This window comes from Felis catus, chromosome B4 (assembly GCF_018350175.1).
Source record: "Felis catus isolate Fca126 chromosome B4, F.catus_Fca126_mat1.0, whole genome shotgun sequence".
Lineage (NCBI taxonomy): Eukaryota > Metazoa > Chordata > Mammalia > Carnivora > Felidae > Felis > Felis catus.
This window is the reverse complement of record NC_058374.1, coordinates 74,864,710-74,878,794: the sequence shown is the minus strand read 5'-3', so window position 1 is coordinate 74,878,794 and position 14,085 is coordinate 74,864,710. Positions and strand designations below refer to the sequence as shown.

The 14,085-nt window shown below is 35.5% G+C and overlaps 1 protein-coding gene across 8 annotated transcripts in view; it reads left to right on the top strand.

The window, feature by feature from the left end:
- Nucleotides 1–14,085, top strand: part of SENP1 (SUMO specific peptidase 1) — a 63,736-nt gene that overhangs the window by 19,224 nt on the left and 30,427 nt on the right. For all 8 annotated transcript variants that reach the window (XM_023256995.2, XM_023256996.2, XM_019834858.3 and 5 more), the window contains 6 exons: nt 5,465–5,568; nt 5,651–5,937; nt 7,440–7,494; nt 11,692–11,730; nt 12,594–12,678; nt 12,914–13,069. In XM_023256995.2, the coding sequence (XP_023112763.1) occupies nt 5,465–5,568; nt 5,651–5,937; nt 7,440–7,494; nt 11,692–11,730; nt 12,594–12,678; nt 12,914–13,069 (726 nt within the window). The remainder of the gene's footprint in view (nt 1–5,464; nt 5,569–5,650; nt 5,938–7,439; nt 7,495–11,691; nt 11,731–12,593; nt 12,679–12,913; nt 13,070–14,085) is intronic.

Sequence of the window (14,085 nt, the reverse complement as noted above, 5' to 3'; positions counted from 1 at the left end):
TCCAACCAACCCTCTAGGCCAATGTCCAGGGTGGGCCATTGGAGGACATGAAGGTGGAGTTTTTCTTCCTTCTACAGTGTCAAGAAGATGCCAAAGATTGAATTTATTCTGTGAAACGAGATGCAGAAAATTTTGCCTCATTTGTTTTTTAGGTCTATATTCTGATATGAAAATCAAGTCACTTGTAGTACAGGAATATGGGATTGCCCATATAATATGAGTAAGATAAAATATTGGACCAAATTTTATTAAACTATCAACAGATTATTCAGATATTTAGTCTTGGATAGTACTAGATAATCTGGATTAAAATATAATTCTTTTTCTTCCCTTGGGAATAAAGAATTTACTGATGGGAGCTTACAAACTGAAGGAAAAATTATTTTCCATGGAAATGTTGGGATCTCCAAGGGAGATACAGTTTCTTATGTTAAGGAAGGAAAATTAGATATTAATCTTACTGCTGGATTTATTTATCACCTTCAGGAATATAAAGTCATTTATAAAATTAACATGATGTTAACCACTGCATTGTTCAGCCTTACAATAGAAGTTTAAAAAGAATACATAAAGAAGAATTTGGAAATATGTAAGTGATGGCTAGACCACCACTTGGCTGAAGGCTGATTCAGGGATATCATTAAAGAACGGTACTAATAGGGTAACCACTAGCCATATGCACTACTTAAATTAATTCAGATTAAATTATAATTTATATATGTAATATAAATAAATAAATGTATAAATATAAATTAAAATTTCCTTTCTCAGTCATACTAGCCACATTTCAAGTACTCATTAGCCACATATTGCTAGTGGCTACCATACTGGACAGTGTAGAGTATTTCCATTTTAACTGAGAGTTCTGTTAACATTGTTTAGAGGAAATGAATTTCTGTTTGGGAAAGAGAAAATACTAGGGACAATAAAAATGTAAAATGTTAAAAACACATGTTTCTTTTCACTGATATGTTGCTTCCAGACATCCTTCTCTGCAACATACTGAGCAACATTTTAAGATGTCGGGCTTTCTTAATAGCACTGATGGTTTTATTCATAAGAAAACCCAAAACCTTTTACAATACTGGGGTTTTTTTAAGCTTTTTAAAAAATGTTTATTTAGTTTTTGAGAGAGAGAAGGGAAGGGGTAGAGAGAGAGGGAGATTGAATCCCAAGCAGGCTCTGTGCTTTCAGATGTGGGGCTCAAACCCACAAATCCTGAGATCATGACCTGAGCTGAAATCAAGAGTTGGATGCTTAACCGACTGAGCCACCCAGGCGCCCCTACAATTTTGTTATAACCAAGAATTTTGGACTTAAAAACAGAAGGTTGTTGAATTATGTACCTTTGATAGTTGAGGTTTATATAGTATAAAGCTTTTACTTTAAACAGAATCAAAATTGGAGTATTTATGAAGCTTTTCGAGTAATTTGTAACAATAAGTTATACCAGTTTCCTACAATTTGTGCTCTCTGTTAAATTTTTATAATCTTACAGACAGTTCAGGTTTATGATGGAGCCTCTTACGCATTTAAGTACAAGAATCTGGCACATATTTTAAAAATAGAATCCAACACCTTAATTACCTTTATACTGTTTGAAACTTTCCTTGGTCCTTTATTAGGTTTAACACATAACATTATCCACCTTCTTTTATTTTAACATGTTACCAATTAGTACTTCCTTTCATCTTAATTTAATAATTTGCTTACTCAGTAGAAATAGTTTAATAAGTAATATACAAAGAAGGATGTTTTCTTTTACTTTATTTGTAATACCAGATGCTCCAAAAAAGAATTGTGTTTGAAGTTTCAAATGACTTACCTTTTTGGATTTTCTTTTGGAAAAGTCAAATATTACATATATGTTCTTCTGAGAGTTGCATGGACCATCTTTTCTTTGCCTGAAATGGTTCTAAATAGAAGATAAATTTTTGTGACCTCTAAATTAACATTTAGAGGCTTAAAGAGACCTTAGATAATTGTTTGGAATATAGAACATCTATTCCTGTTCATTTTATGTTGTCTAGTAACTGTGAGGTTGTTCAGGCTTAGACAGTAGCTTTTCTTTGAAGATACATGTACTGGGGAAAATGATTTGTGGGTGAGTTATGTGTGTTTAATAGACTTTTAAAAATCAGTTCTTACATTAAACTGAGGGTTACTGGAGGGGTTATAGGAGGAGGGATGGGCTAAATGGGTAAGGGGCATTAAGGAATCTACTCCTGAAATCATTGTTTCACTATATGCTAACTAATTTGGATGTAAATTTAAAAAAATTAAAAAAAAAAGAATGAAGACTAATTAAAAAAAATCAGTTCTTACATTGAATTAATCTAGGTGAGTCACTTAATGGCACTTTGTTTCTTAATGTTTTATTTATAAGGATAAAAACTTATTCCAAGAAACCATTTTGCTATGTGTTGGGAGGGAAGAGAGAAGCATTTTTAATTTTATAGGGTTGAAGTCAATTTATGAAGGTTGAAGGGTACCACAAACAAAGATCTTTTCTATTTCACTGTTCTCAGTGTGCTCTTGAAGTCTTCGTGGGATGGGGATGTTTCTTTACACCTTGGTGTGCAAAGTAACCTCTTACACCAGTTTATCTGCTTTATTCTCCTTCCTATGATGTGATAATGCAGTCAAAGCTTTGTAAAATCTAGTTTAGTAAGGAGGTGGAAATGAACTAAAATGACTGGTTAATTAAGAGTTATGGGTGCCTGGGTGGCTCAGTTGGTAGTGTCCAAGTTTGGCACATTGGGCTCTGCACTGACAGTACGTAGCCTGCTTGAGATTCTCTCTCTCCCTCTCTCTCTGTCTCTCTGCCCCTCCTCACATGCATGTGCTCGCTCTCTCTCTCTCTCTCTCAAAATAAATAAACTTTAAAAATAATTTAGGGGCACCTGGGTGGCTCAGTTGGTTAAGCGTCCGACTTCAGCTCAGGTCATGATCTCGCCGTTTGTGAGTTCGAATCCCGCGTCAGGCTCTGGGCTGACAGCTCGGAGCCTGGAGCCTGCTTCGGATTCTGTGTCTCCTTCTCTCTCTGCCCCTCCCCCACTTGTGCTCTGTCTCTCTCTATCAAAAATAAATAAATGTAAAAATAATTTTTTAAAAAAGTGTTAATTTCCATGACCCAGGTAGTATTATTCTTCTGATTTGCCTTCATGCCCTCCATTTTACCACTCCTGAAAACGTGTTAACCCCATTGTATTGTGGATTATGAATTCGGTTATTTGGTATAGTGGGAAAGTGGAGTCAAAATTTACATTGGTAAATTTACATTGGTATTGAAAAATTTCAGTCATGAAAGTGCCACATAACACAGCTTTCCTGTGTATAGATCACTATGTAGTTGGTTGTCAATCTCTTACAACCTAAATAATTGTAATGATGCTTCATTCTTCAGACTGTCTACTTAAAGAACCTTTATGATAGCAAATTTAAGCTTTAATAAAAAAAGACATCTATTTTAATTACAGTTTTTAAATTTATCTCTCAGATACTTATGGCCTCCCCAGTAGAATAGCTAAAAACTACAGATTTGGTAATTGATATTAATGTATACCTGTTAATGGTCTTTCTCTACATTATAATTTTTGTGCTGTCATTGAAGTGCCTGTCCAATACTGCAGACAATCTCTTCACAAACACTAGAAAAGAGTATGTCATCATCTTAAATACAGTATTAATGTATAAAGGATAAAATAATGGAGTTTATTTTCTTCATATAGAAAATTGCAATTTGTTTTTCCTCCGGGTCTATTTTTCCACCAAATGCTCAACTAATTCTACTTATTTTCTCATTACCCATCTATTCAAATTTTCTCATTACTCATCTATTCAAATTTAAGGATAGCTCTTTTTCATAAGGAGTATTTATTTACTCATGCCTCATAGTTCAAGGTGAATCTTGTTAGAACAGTAACATTATAGTGACAATGTAATTGAAATTTACTATGTAGGAAACAGTGATCAAGAAGAGAAAACTTGGGGCGCCTGGGTGGCGCAGTCGGTTAAGCGTCCGACTTCAGCCAGGTCACGATCTCGCGGTCCTTGGGTTCGAGCCCCGCGTCGGGCTCTGGGCTGATGGCTCGGAGCCTGGAGCCTGTTTCCGATTCTGTGTCTCCCTCTCTCTCTGCCCCTCCCCCGTTCATGCTCTGTCTCTCTCTGTCCCAAAAATAAATAAAAAACGTTGAAAAAAAAAATTAAAAAAAAAAAAAAAAAAAGAGAAAACTTAGTGTCTGTTTGCCTTTGCATAGATAATTGCTTAATTCATTCTATTTTTAGCAAAATGCTTCTGCGCATATTGAAATGTCACAGTGCAGGATGCTGCTAGCCTTGCCACAAAGTATTAAAGTTATTTTTTGAAGATTGGTGGTTATATTAAACTGTGTATAAGATTTTTTTTAAGTACCAGAGTATATTATTTAGTGAATGCTTCCCATTGTTTCTCTGGATCAGTATAGAATAGATGCTTTACTATAGTTACAAGTCCTTATGTAATCTGGTTCTCTGCTGAGTGACCTCATTTCTTACTGCTCTTCTGATTCACGCTGACCTTACTTTTCCTTGAACACATTAGGCACATACCTGTTTCAGGGCATTTGTATTTGCTATTCCTCTACCTGGAATAGTCTTTTATAAATTTCTATGGCTTACCTCTTCCCTTGATTTAGGTTTCTATTGAAATATCACCTTTTTAGAAGGGTCTTACCTGTTGCTGCTATTTCCCCTCCATCACTTTCTATTTCCTTGTCTTTATTTTTTCATTTTCATTTTCCATAATTTTTGATTAGTCCCCCTTGCCAGTCCCTTTAACTGTAATATAAGCTCCACAAGGACAGGAATATTACTTTATTCAGTGCAGTATCTCTAGTGAGTGGTGCTTAGTAGGTATTCAAGTCAATACACGAGTGAATGAATATTATGGAGTATGTGCTTTTCCCTAAACTAATTATTGGGGTTTAGGAAAAAAGAGTAAATATTTGAGATAAAAACCATCTTTGGAAAATACTTACGATGTTAAAATTGGACAGGATAGAAAACAGCAAGGTATCCCACTCTGATCTTGACTATTCTAGTTGCTTCCTTGTGACTTTTTTAGTAGATGTCGGGAATCATGGGGTTTCTTGGAATCCTAATTGAGAAGTCCTCAAATGTTTTGTTTCTGGGACTGTCTCAGTTGACTCAAAAGTGATTGCCTATTGGCCTTCTGGTTTCATATCCTATAGTTTCTCTGCACTATTATTTACATATATGTCCCATAATTTTCCAAAATATAATATCTGGTATTTATTTCATTTAATTCCTGTTATAATTTTCTAGATATCCCTACTGATAATTCCTAATTATCTTGAAGGACTCTGCCTTAACTTTGGCAGAGCTTCTGGGAGTCTAGATGCTGCTTTGAGAAAAAAGTTGACTTATTGGATGTGTTTAAAATTTCTTCTTTTTTTTTCTCTAGACAGTCCAAGAAGAAGAAAGAGAGATTTACAGACAGCTACTACAGATGGTTACAGGGAAACAGTTTTCTGTAGCCAAACCCACCACACATTTTCCTTTACACCTGTGAGTCACAGAAACATATATCAAATGAATTTAATTCTGTACTTTGTTATTTGATATTAAAACTATATTCTCCTCTTGCTAGGTCCCGATGTCTTAGTTCTAATAAGAATACTTTGAAAGACCCACTGTTTAAAAATGGAAGTTCTTGTGCAGCTCAGATTATTGGCTCTGACACTTCATCATCTGGATCTGCCAGCATTTTAACTACCCAGGAACAAGTGTCCCACAGTGTGTATTCCTTATCGTCTTATGCCCCAGATGTTGTTGCATTTGGATCCAAAGATTCTGATCCTCTCCATCAACCCCAACATCACCACTCTCTTCTACATCAGCCAGACAACTTACCAGCTTCAAATACACAATCGGAAGGTAACAATGGTTTCGTATATTTTCAGTAATAATAACCAGTTAACTGTTTATGGGATCTATGGGAATTGCAAGGTTGTAATGTGCATGTAATTTAATTAACATATAAGATACTTTAAATATATTTAATTCAGTTAGCCGTACCACAAATAAACTAAACCTATAAATAATTTACTTTTTTCTTACATGGAGATGCAAATGATTTCATATAATATTTTACTTAAAAAGATTAACTTCCTGAGCAGCGTCTAGAGTCAGAGTATAATCATCCCAATTACTTCAATACTTTCTCTGTTTCTAGTACTTTGCGATGAACATTAAGTACTCTGAAGTTCTAAGTTTTGGAACATCAATTAAGTATTGAAGTAAAAGTTCTTAACCAGGTAATACTTAGTAGAAAACCTGCATAGTAGGTTTATGCATTTTAGAATGGTCATCAGCAAATTTTGGAAACAAAAAGTTTTCTATTTAACTTTTAGCTAACCAAAATATCTAGACACTTAGCATTCCAGTTAATTGAGGTTTTCTATGGTAATTTTCTTTGCTTAGTTTCCCCTTTCTTTAGGTGTGTGTTATGTGTGTTTATGATAGTATGTATTTAGGTATATAACTTAAAACGAGTTTAAGGTTAAGTGATTAGACATTAGGGATCTTTTGATAGATCAGTCTCTAAGGCTCTTTCCTCCTTCCTTAGCTTTTTTTTTTTTTTTTTTTTAAGATATTTCTCACTTTCTTAAAATTTTCACTTGGAGATTAAAATTGTTAGTGGCATCACTATATAGCTATACATATTCATGAAAACCTTTATAAAATTTTGTGAGATGATTTACTGGGAACTACCATTAAAAAAAGCTTTAACCTCAAAAACATAACATTGTATGACAAATGCTTAGCTACAACTAAACTGAAATGAATATGCTATAGTACATTGAATGTTTCATTACTTTCCTTGTACCATTTAATAAATATCTTAAATGAGGTGTCAGTCATTTAGAAGGACATGATTCCTGCCTTTATCAATAACACAAAATAAATGATAGAATTTGTACTTTTTTAGACCCTGCTACTTCTGTAGCTTTTTCTCTTTCTGCCTCTGCCTCCCCCTCCCCCCTCCCCCCTCCCCTCTTTCACCTTATTCAGTCTCATGGTAGTTCATGAACTAAAGACTTTTGAGAAGTTGTGTCTTATTCTTGTTCCCCAGGAACAGAAAGAAGCAGCATAGGAATCAAGTACAGCCCAGGAGTAGATGGTGAAGGGCATATATACTTGTATTTTTGGAGCGACTTCTTTCTTTGTGAGGCAGGCTCTTCCCTAAGCCCTATTTCTGGCTCAGTGAAAGTGGACCTGCCTCCTTTTGTCTTCCATCTTACCTTTGTCCTTGTGCTGCATTATTTTTATGAAAACAGAATACACTGAAGTATGGGAGCTTAAACTATAGACACCTGGAGTGTATTACTGGGTAGAATTTTTTAAATAATAATATGCTGTTGTGTTTCTTTTTTTAGGATCAGACTCTGTGATTTTACTCAAAGTGAAAGATTCCCAGACTGCAACTCCCAGGTAAACTATGGAAAAAAAGACATTCTTGATACATTGTTTTCTTTTCCCTCTCTTTAATCACAATTTCTTCACTGAGAGTTGCATAACGTAAAAGTAAAACTGCCTCAATTCAGATTTCTCGCCTGTGTTATTTGAATTATTTCAATGACTTTTTAATTAGTCGTCTTCTTCCATCCTCCTTGTTGTGCTTCATTCCATCTTCCGCCATATTCTCTAATCCATTCTTTGCCTGTTCTTTTCCATCTTCCATTCTACATCCAGAGTGGTCTTTCTACAATGCATATCTGATCATTCATTAAACTCCCTCAGGAGTGGCTATCAGACATAAAATCATGCCCAAACTCCTGACTATGGTATACAAAGCATTTCCTCCACATGCTTTACTTCCTATCACACATTCTTTCCTTTAACAAGTACGAATTGATAACCTACTGTGTGCTGTGTCCTAATATAGACATTGGGGATAACAGCAGTGACCAAAATGAAATCCCTGCACTCAAGGGGCTTACATTCTAGTTGTAAGGGGTGTAAGGAAAGAGGTGGGGGACAAATTATGAACAAATAAATAAACATGTGTGTCTGATAGTGATAAATGCTGTGAAGAAAAATAAAGCAGGGCAATATATAGACTGGGGTTAGGGGGGCACTGTTTATTTGGGTGGTCATGGCAAGGCTGAGAAATGACATTTGAGAGAGACATGATAGAGGTGAGAGAAGGAGCCATATGGGAAGATGGGAGTCTTTCATGTGTTAATTACACACACATTAGTAGTGTGTGATATGTGCTTTCTTACCTGCATAGTCATTGTTCCATCTGCCTTGTATGTAACCCTACCTCAACTTGTCTATCTAAAGAAGCAGGAGTCTCTTTCTTAGCTTTTAAGTCTCAATTCAAATGTAATTTTCTATATGATACTTGACTTCTATATGGAACTTCTTGCTCTGTAATTCAGTAGGTTACTACTTAGATTGCAGTTTCTTTGCCATTAGCAGTTCAGTTGCTGGAATGAAAATAGTATCCATTTTTCCATTGAGAAAATTAAAAATAATGATGTTTCTTTCTCATCTCAGTTTCTGTACTTCTTTGCAACTCTCCTGTGTGTCCTAAATTTTAGATATCTTTAAAAAATTCTGTTATAATTTCTCAAGGAGACTTTACAGTTTGGATTCCTTATTCTTTATGTGTGGGTTTTATTTTATTTTGTTTTGTTTTTATTTTGAGTCAGACCTGGGTTCTGATCTCGTCCAGGCATCACATAACTTTAGACAAGTTACTGTTCTGAACCTAGTTTCCTTATCAATAAAAATGCCAGTGTTAATATGTTACTGTTTATTGAATTGCTGTGAAGGTTAACATACAGAAAAATACTTACAATGAAAGTGTTTCAGGGTGCCTCAGTTAGTTGAGTGTCCAGCTCTTGATTTCAGCCTAGGTCATGATCCCAGAGCTGTGATATTGTGCCCTGTATCCAGCTCCTCACTGATACGGAGCCTGCTTGAGATTCATATTCATTCTCTCTCTCTCTCTCTCTCTCTCTCTCTCTCTCTCTCTCTCTCCCCCTCTCTCCCTCTCTCCCTCTCCCTCCCTCCCTCCCTCCCCTTCTCCCTCTCCCTCTCCCCCTCCCCCTCTCTCACCCCCACCCCCTTCCCTGCTTGCTCACTTTCTCTCTCAAATAAAATAAAAGTCGTTTAATGCGTAGTGCACAAAAGTAGGTATTCTTTATTGGGAAAAAGTCGATCTCATGTAGAGAATGCTTTTAATTCTTCAGTAGTTCTTTACTCTGTGTGCCTTTATGGAGGATTTCTATTAGTGATGCCTGAAGAATGAGAGGGAGGGAGAAATGATCTGTTGGATAAGGCCGATTGAATAATGCTGTTTATTGCAGTTGGAGCCCGCTTTCCCAAGTCTTGGCCAATTGGCTCTTTATTCTTAATCTCCCCCCACTGCCTGTCCATTAAATTCTAGCAGTGAAGATCTGCCCTTATTTCCTAGAATATAGCATGCTGTTGCCTGTTTTTGTGCCATTGTACATGCTGATCCTAACCCCTGGAATTTCCTGTCTTTCCTTGTCCACTTGTTAATCTCGTTTTGCTTTTCAAAATCTGACTCAGGTGTTCCTTTTTTCAAGACATTACTCTGACTTCTCCAGATAGTATTAGTCTTTTCCTCTGGTACTTTTATCCCTATATCTTATTTATTACTAATACTTTTGCATTTATCATCTAGTGTGGATCATAATGCCTGGCACATGATGGATACTTAGTAAATAAATCTTTGTTAAACAAATGAATTTCCTAGAAATCCTAAAAGGCTCTCTTGCATAGCCCAAGAACTCATCATCTTCATGTTGGTTTAAGGCTTTGGTTTATTGAAAAGTATGTTACAATAGTAGAAATCACAGTCTTTGGAATTGGACAGACACAGTTTCTCATCCTGACTCTTCCAAGACAGTTGATCCTTCTGAACTTCCCATTTCCTCTTCTATACACATAAGTAATAATTCCTTATTCTATATTATATTGAGGTTTAACTAAAAGAGAATTATCATGAGGCTTAACTAATATAAAACAGCTAGAGCAGAATTTCACACAGAGTACTAAGTAGGTGCTCATAAGTAGTTGTAGTTATTTTTGCTGTATGCTTCAATCATAATGAGAAATAATATATAATCTCTTTGAAAAGCAAGAAGATTTTGTTTTTTCCCCCTGCATTTTACTTTCCTAATCCATCAAATACCTACGTCCACTGAAGAGAAATACTTTTCCCTTACATTATTCATGTATGCAATAAACACTGAGTACTTGCTGTGTGCCAGGCATAATTCTTGGTGCAGAGGATACAGGAGTAAATAGAAAAGACAAAAATTCCTATCCTCATTAAGCTTATGTTCTAATAAAGGAAGCAGACAAATTTCAATAGCAAGATCTACTACTATGAAATTCTGGGCAATTCCTGTCACTTTATGTTGTGCAGTCAATGTGTTTTCATGTTCATTCGTTTTTAGTATCACATACTAAGCCCCTCACAGTGCTACCACTGATCTTTGTGGCTTTCTATCTTGGTTGTTACATCAGTATCCACTGTGCCAAAGGCATAGGCCGCTTCTCCTATGTTTTCCCCTTATTAACCTCAGTGACAGTGGGGAGGCAGTAGAACAGCATATTCATTGCCAAACCCTAGCCTAAGGATGACTGGGAATACTAATTCTCAAAAGGTAGTCTGGGGAGCAAGGGATACCTTCTGAGTCCTTGTTCTTGCCTTCACTAAGACAGACTGTAGCAATTCAAGAACTGAAAGGGATTCTGACCTCCATGTTTTACAAATTTGAAGCTAAGGACCATGGAAATGAAGTGACTTGTTCAAAGTCACACAGTGAATCCGGGTCCACTCCAGGAGATCCAGGTCTCTTAACTCCCAATTTCATGCTCTGTGCACTTCTACTTGTATCTGAAAGGTTTTTTTGGAAAAGTGTTCACTCTCCTGTTTGTTTCTGTGAGAGATCACAGTTAGGGATTGGCAAGGAGGTGAGGATGTGTGAGAAGAGCAAGAGGCTCTGGAAGAGGGAACATGCCTGTGACTATGCTAAGCATTATTCATTTGGGTTGTCAGCAAGAGCCGCGTGGAATAGAATTGGTTTCTCATCTTTGGAGTGGAGCTGTATCTTGCTAATTCTCCACTTTGGTTCATTGGCTAACTAACCATCTGATACAGACTATTCTGTCGGTGGGGATTTTCAGTATCCATTATGACTTGGTTGAATATATTTTGATTCAAGTAGACTGACAGGAAAAAGTCCAAGAACCCATAAGGTTTGACTAAATCATTAATAAATCTGTCAATCTAAACCATTTTGGAAGAGTAACGTTCTAGCTTAATATATTATCTTGACAAGTGATGTACTCTTTCGCGTTGGGTTGGTCTCATAAGGAGCAAGGTGCAAGTAAGGACCTGTGTTACAGTTAATTTCTCTGTTGAACTTTGGGCCATCTTTTTAACTACTATGTATGTGAGTGACTCATAGCTGTATTCCTTTAGTTCCCAGTTACAATTATTTTATGTAATTTATGACCTTCGCTTTATTGTATACATATAAAGCATTCTTTTAAATTATTTCAATGATTGATTTTCTTGGTGAAAATATTTGAATTTTCTTATGAGCCTCCTGTTCATTTGCCATTTTTTTTTCCCCACCATAGTCCTGCATTTTTCCAGGCAGAGCTGTGGATCAAAGAATTGTAAGTTATTGTTTTTGGTATCATTTTTCTTTCTCAATCTCTTCCTTCTCAGAAGAAGTCAATTAGCCAATCACCCTACCTATTTTTAGTCAGTAAAAATTCCCTATTTATATCTATTTATAAAACAGCTTTTAAGTTGTTGGGTTTTTAAAATTCTCTTGGGGTTGGGGCATTTCTATGCTCAGGTTTATTAAATATATAACAATTGCTGAAGCTAAATTGAATTAGAAAACTATTTTGATATTAAGTATTACATAGAAAGGAAAATAAGTGCCCTTATTTTTACATTGGTAGAACTAATTTATTGAATAATTCACATTTCTGGAGTTTGCAAAATCACTACAAGTTTTTAGTTTCCAGTTTTAATAACTCTAAGGTATTAAGATCCCTGGACTTGTTCACTGTTTTTAGAGAAAAAAATAAATCCATATTTTTTCTTTTGGATCATAAGTACAGTATTTGAATTAAAACCTCGATAGTATCTTGTATTATTTGCTCCTTTGGGATTCAATCACATTTTTGGATTTCTAGAATGAAGCTTCAGTCTCTCCATAATCTTAGAGATTATGTTAATCTCTAAATTTTAATGTTAAAAAAAAGTACTACACATTTACACATAGCCACAAATATCACCTGTTCACATTTAGCAACAAACTAATAATTTCATCATTTGATTAAAAATAGTGTGATAATTTCAATAACACCATGTGGTTTCACTCTGTCTTAAATAGCGATAAGGTTAGTGTAGGCACTTTAGACTTTCTATATGGAGGTTTTATGTTTAGTGCTCATTGTTCATCAATAACATGCATGATGCTAAGACAGTGGTCTGCATTTGTGTCACATTCCTTTTCATTTCCTAGAACTAGTGTTTATGATTCTCGAGCACGGGAGAGATTGCGCCAGATTGAAGAGCAGAAAGCACTAGCATTGCAGCTTCAAAACCAGGTAAAAAACAAAATTGGGGATAAGATTGTAAGTAAATAGCACATCCAAGTTGCAACTAATTTGGAAGATTACCTGGATTTGGGATCAAAGTTGTAATTGCGAGCTGCTATGATAGCATAGCACTTATATTGTGTGATTAGTCTATGTGCTTGGTCTCTCCAGATGGTTCTACTCAGTGTATGTAGACAAATAGTAGTTTTCTTTATCCCACTTATTCTAAAGTTCTGTTTTGCAGAGACTGCAGGAACAGGAACATTCAGTACATGATTCAGTAGAACTGCATCTTCGTGTCCCTCTTGAAAAGGAGATCCCTGTAACGATCACCCAAGAAACAGAAAAGAAAGGTCATAAATTAACTGATAGTGAAGATGAATTTCCTGAAATCACAGAGGTAAATTACGTACTATGGATTCTTGTGCTAACAAGTGTGTTTAGAAAAGATACTTAGAATGAATTTCAAACACAGAAATAATAGAATACCTGGCATTTAAAGTATCCATTGTATTGCATACTCCCGCTTTCATTTGTATTACTAATCTTGGCTTTATTTTTAAAGGATTACTGAAAATTGAAGAAAGAATTGTGAGTGGTTTTTCATGACTTCAGTGAAAAAACATTAATAAATTTGTGTTTTATGTACATTTTTACTTTTAATGTATATGTACGGGTAGTTTGACATCAGATAGTAAGTTGAGGCTTACTATTTTTTTAAGTAATAAAAAATCAGTTAAATATATTAAAGTCTGTACATGTTTTTAATATTTATTTTTGAGAGTGCGTGTGTGCATGCACAAGCTTGGGAGGGTCAGAGAGAGATGGGGACAGAGGATCTGAAGTGGGCTTTGTGCTGACAGCAGAGAACCCAATGCAAGGCTCAGACTCACAAACCATGAGATCATGACTAAGGCTGGGTTGAATGCTTAACTGACTGAGCCACCCAGACACCCCAAAGTCTTTGTACATTTTAAGATAATCTGTTCCTTGACTCATTCTTCTGTTTGAAAAACTATCATATAGTTAGTAAGTATAACACATGTATTATAGTGTGCTGGATTCCATAATTTACATTTTAAAAACCCAAATTTGTCTAGAAAAATGTCTGAAACACACTACCTGTATCCCCTGCTACCTTTTGGGAAAGAGTCTATTTGTTAAGAAATTGTGTGGGCCAGAGATATGAAGTATAATTAGGTCTTCTTGTAGACTTAGAAAATTTGGTGGCAGAAGGTTATTTCAGACTTTAGGAATAAAAGGAAGAGAGGTCTGAAATGTTGTGCTGCAATGAGAAGCGGGGACAGGATAGAATGAAAGGAGATAACCCAGGAGATTACTGGAAAGAATAAAGACCAAAATGTTAGAAGTGAACAGTTGATTACTGATATAGTCTGGGGGTTATATGGGGTTTGG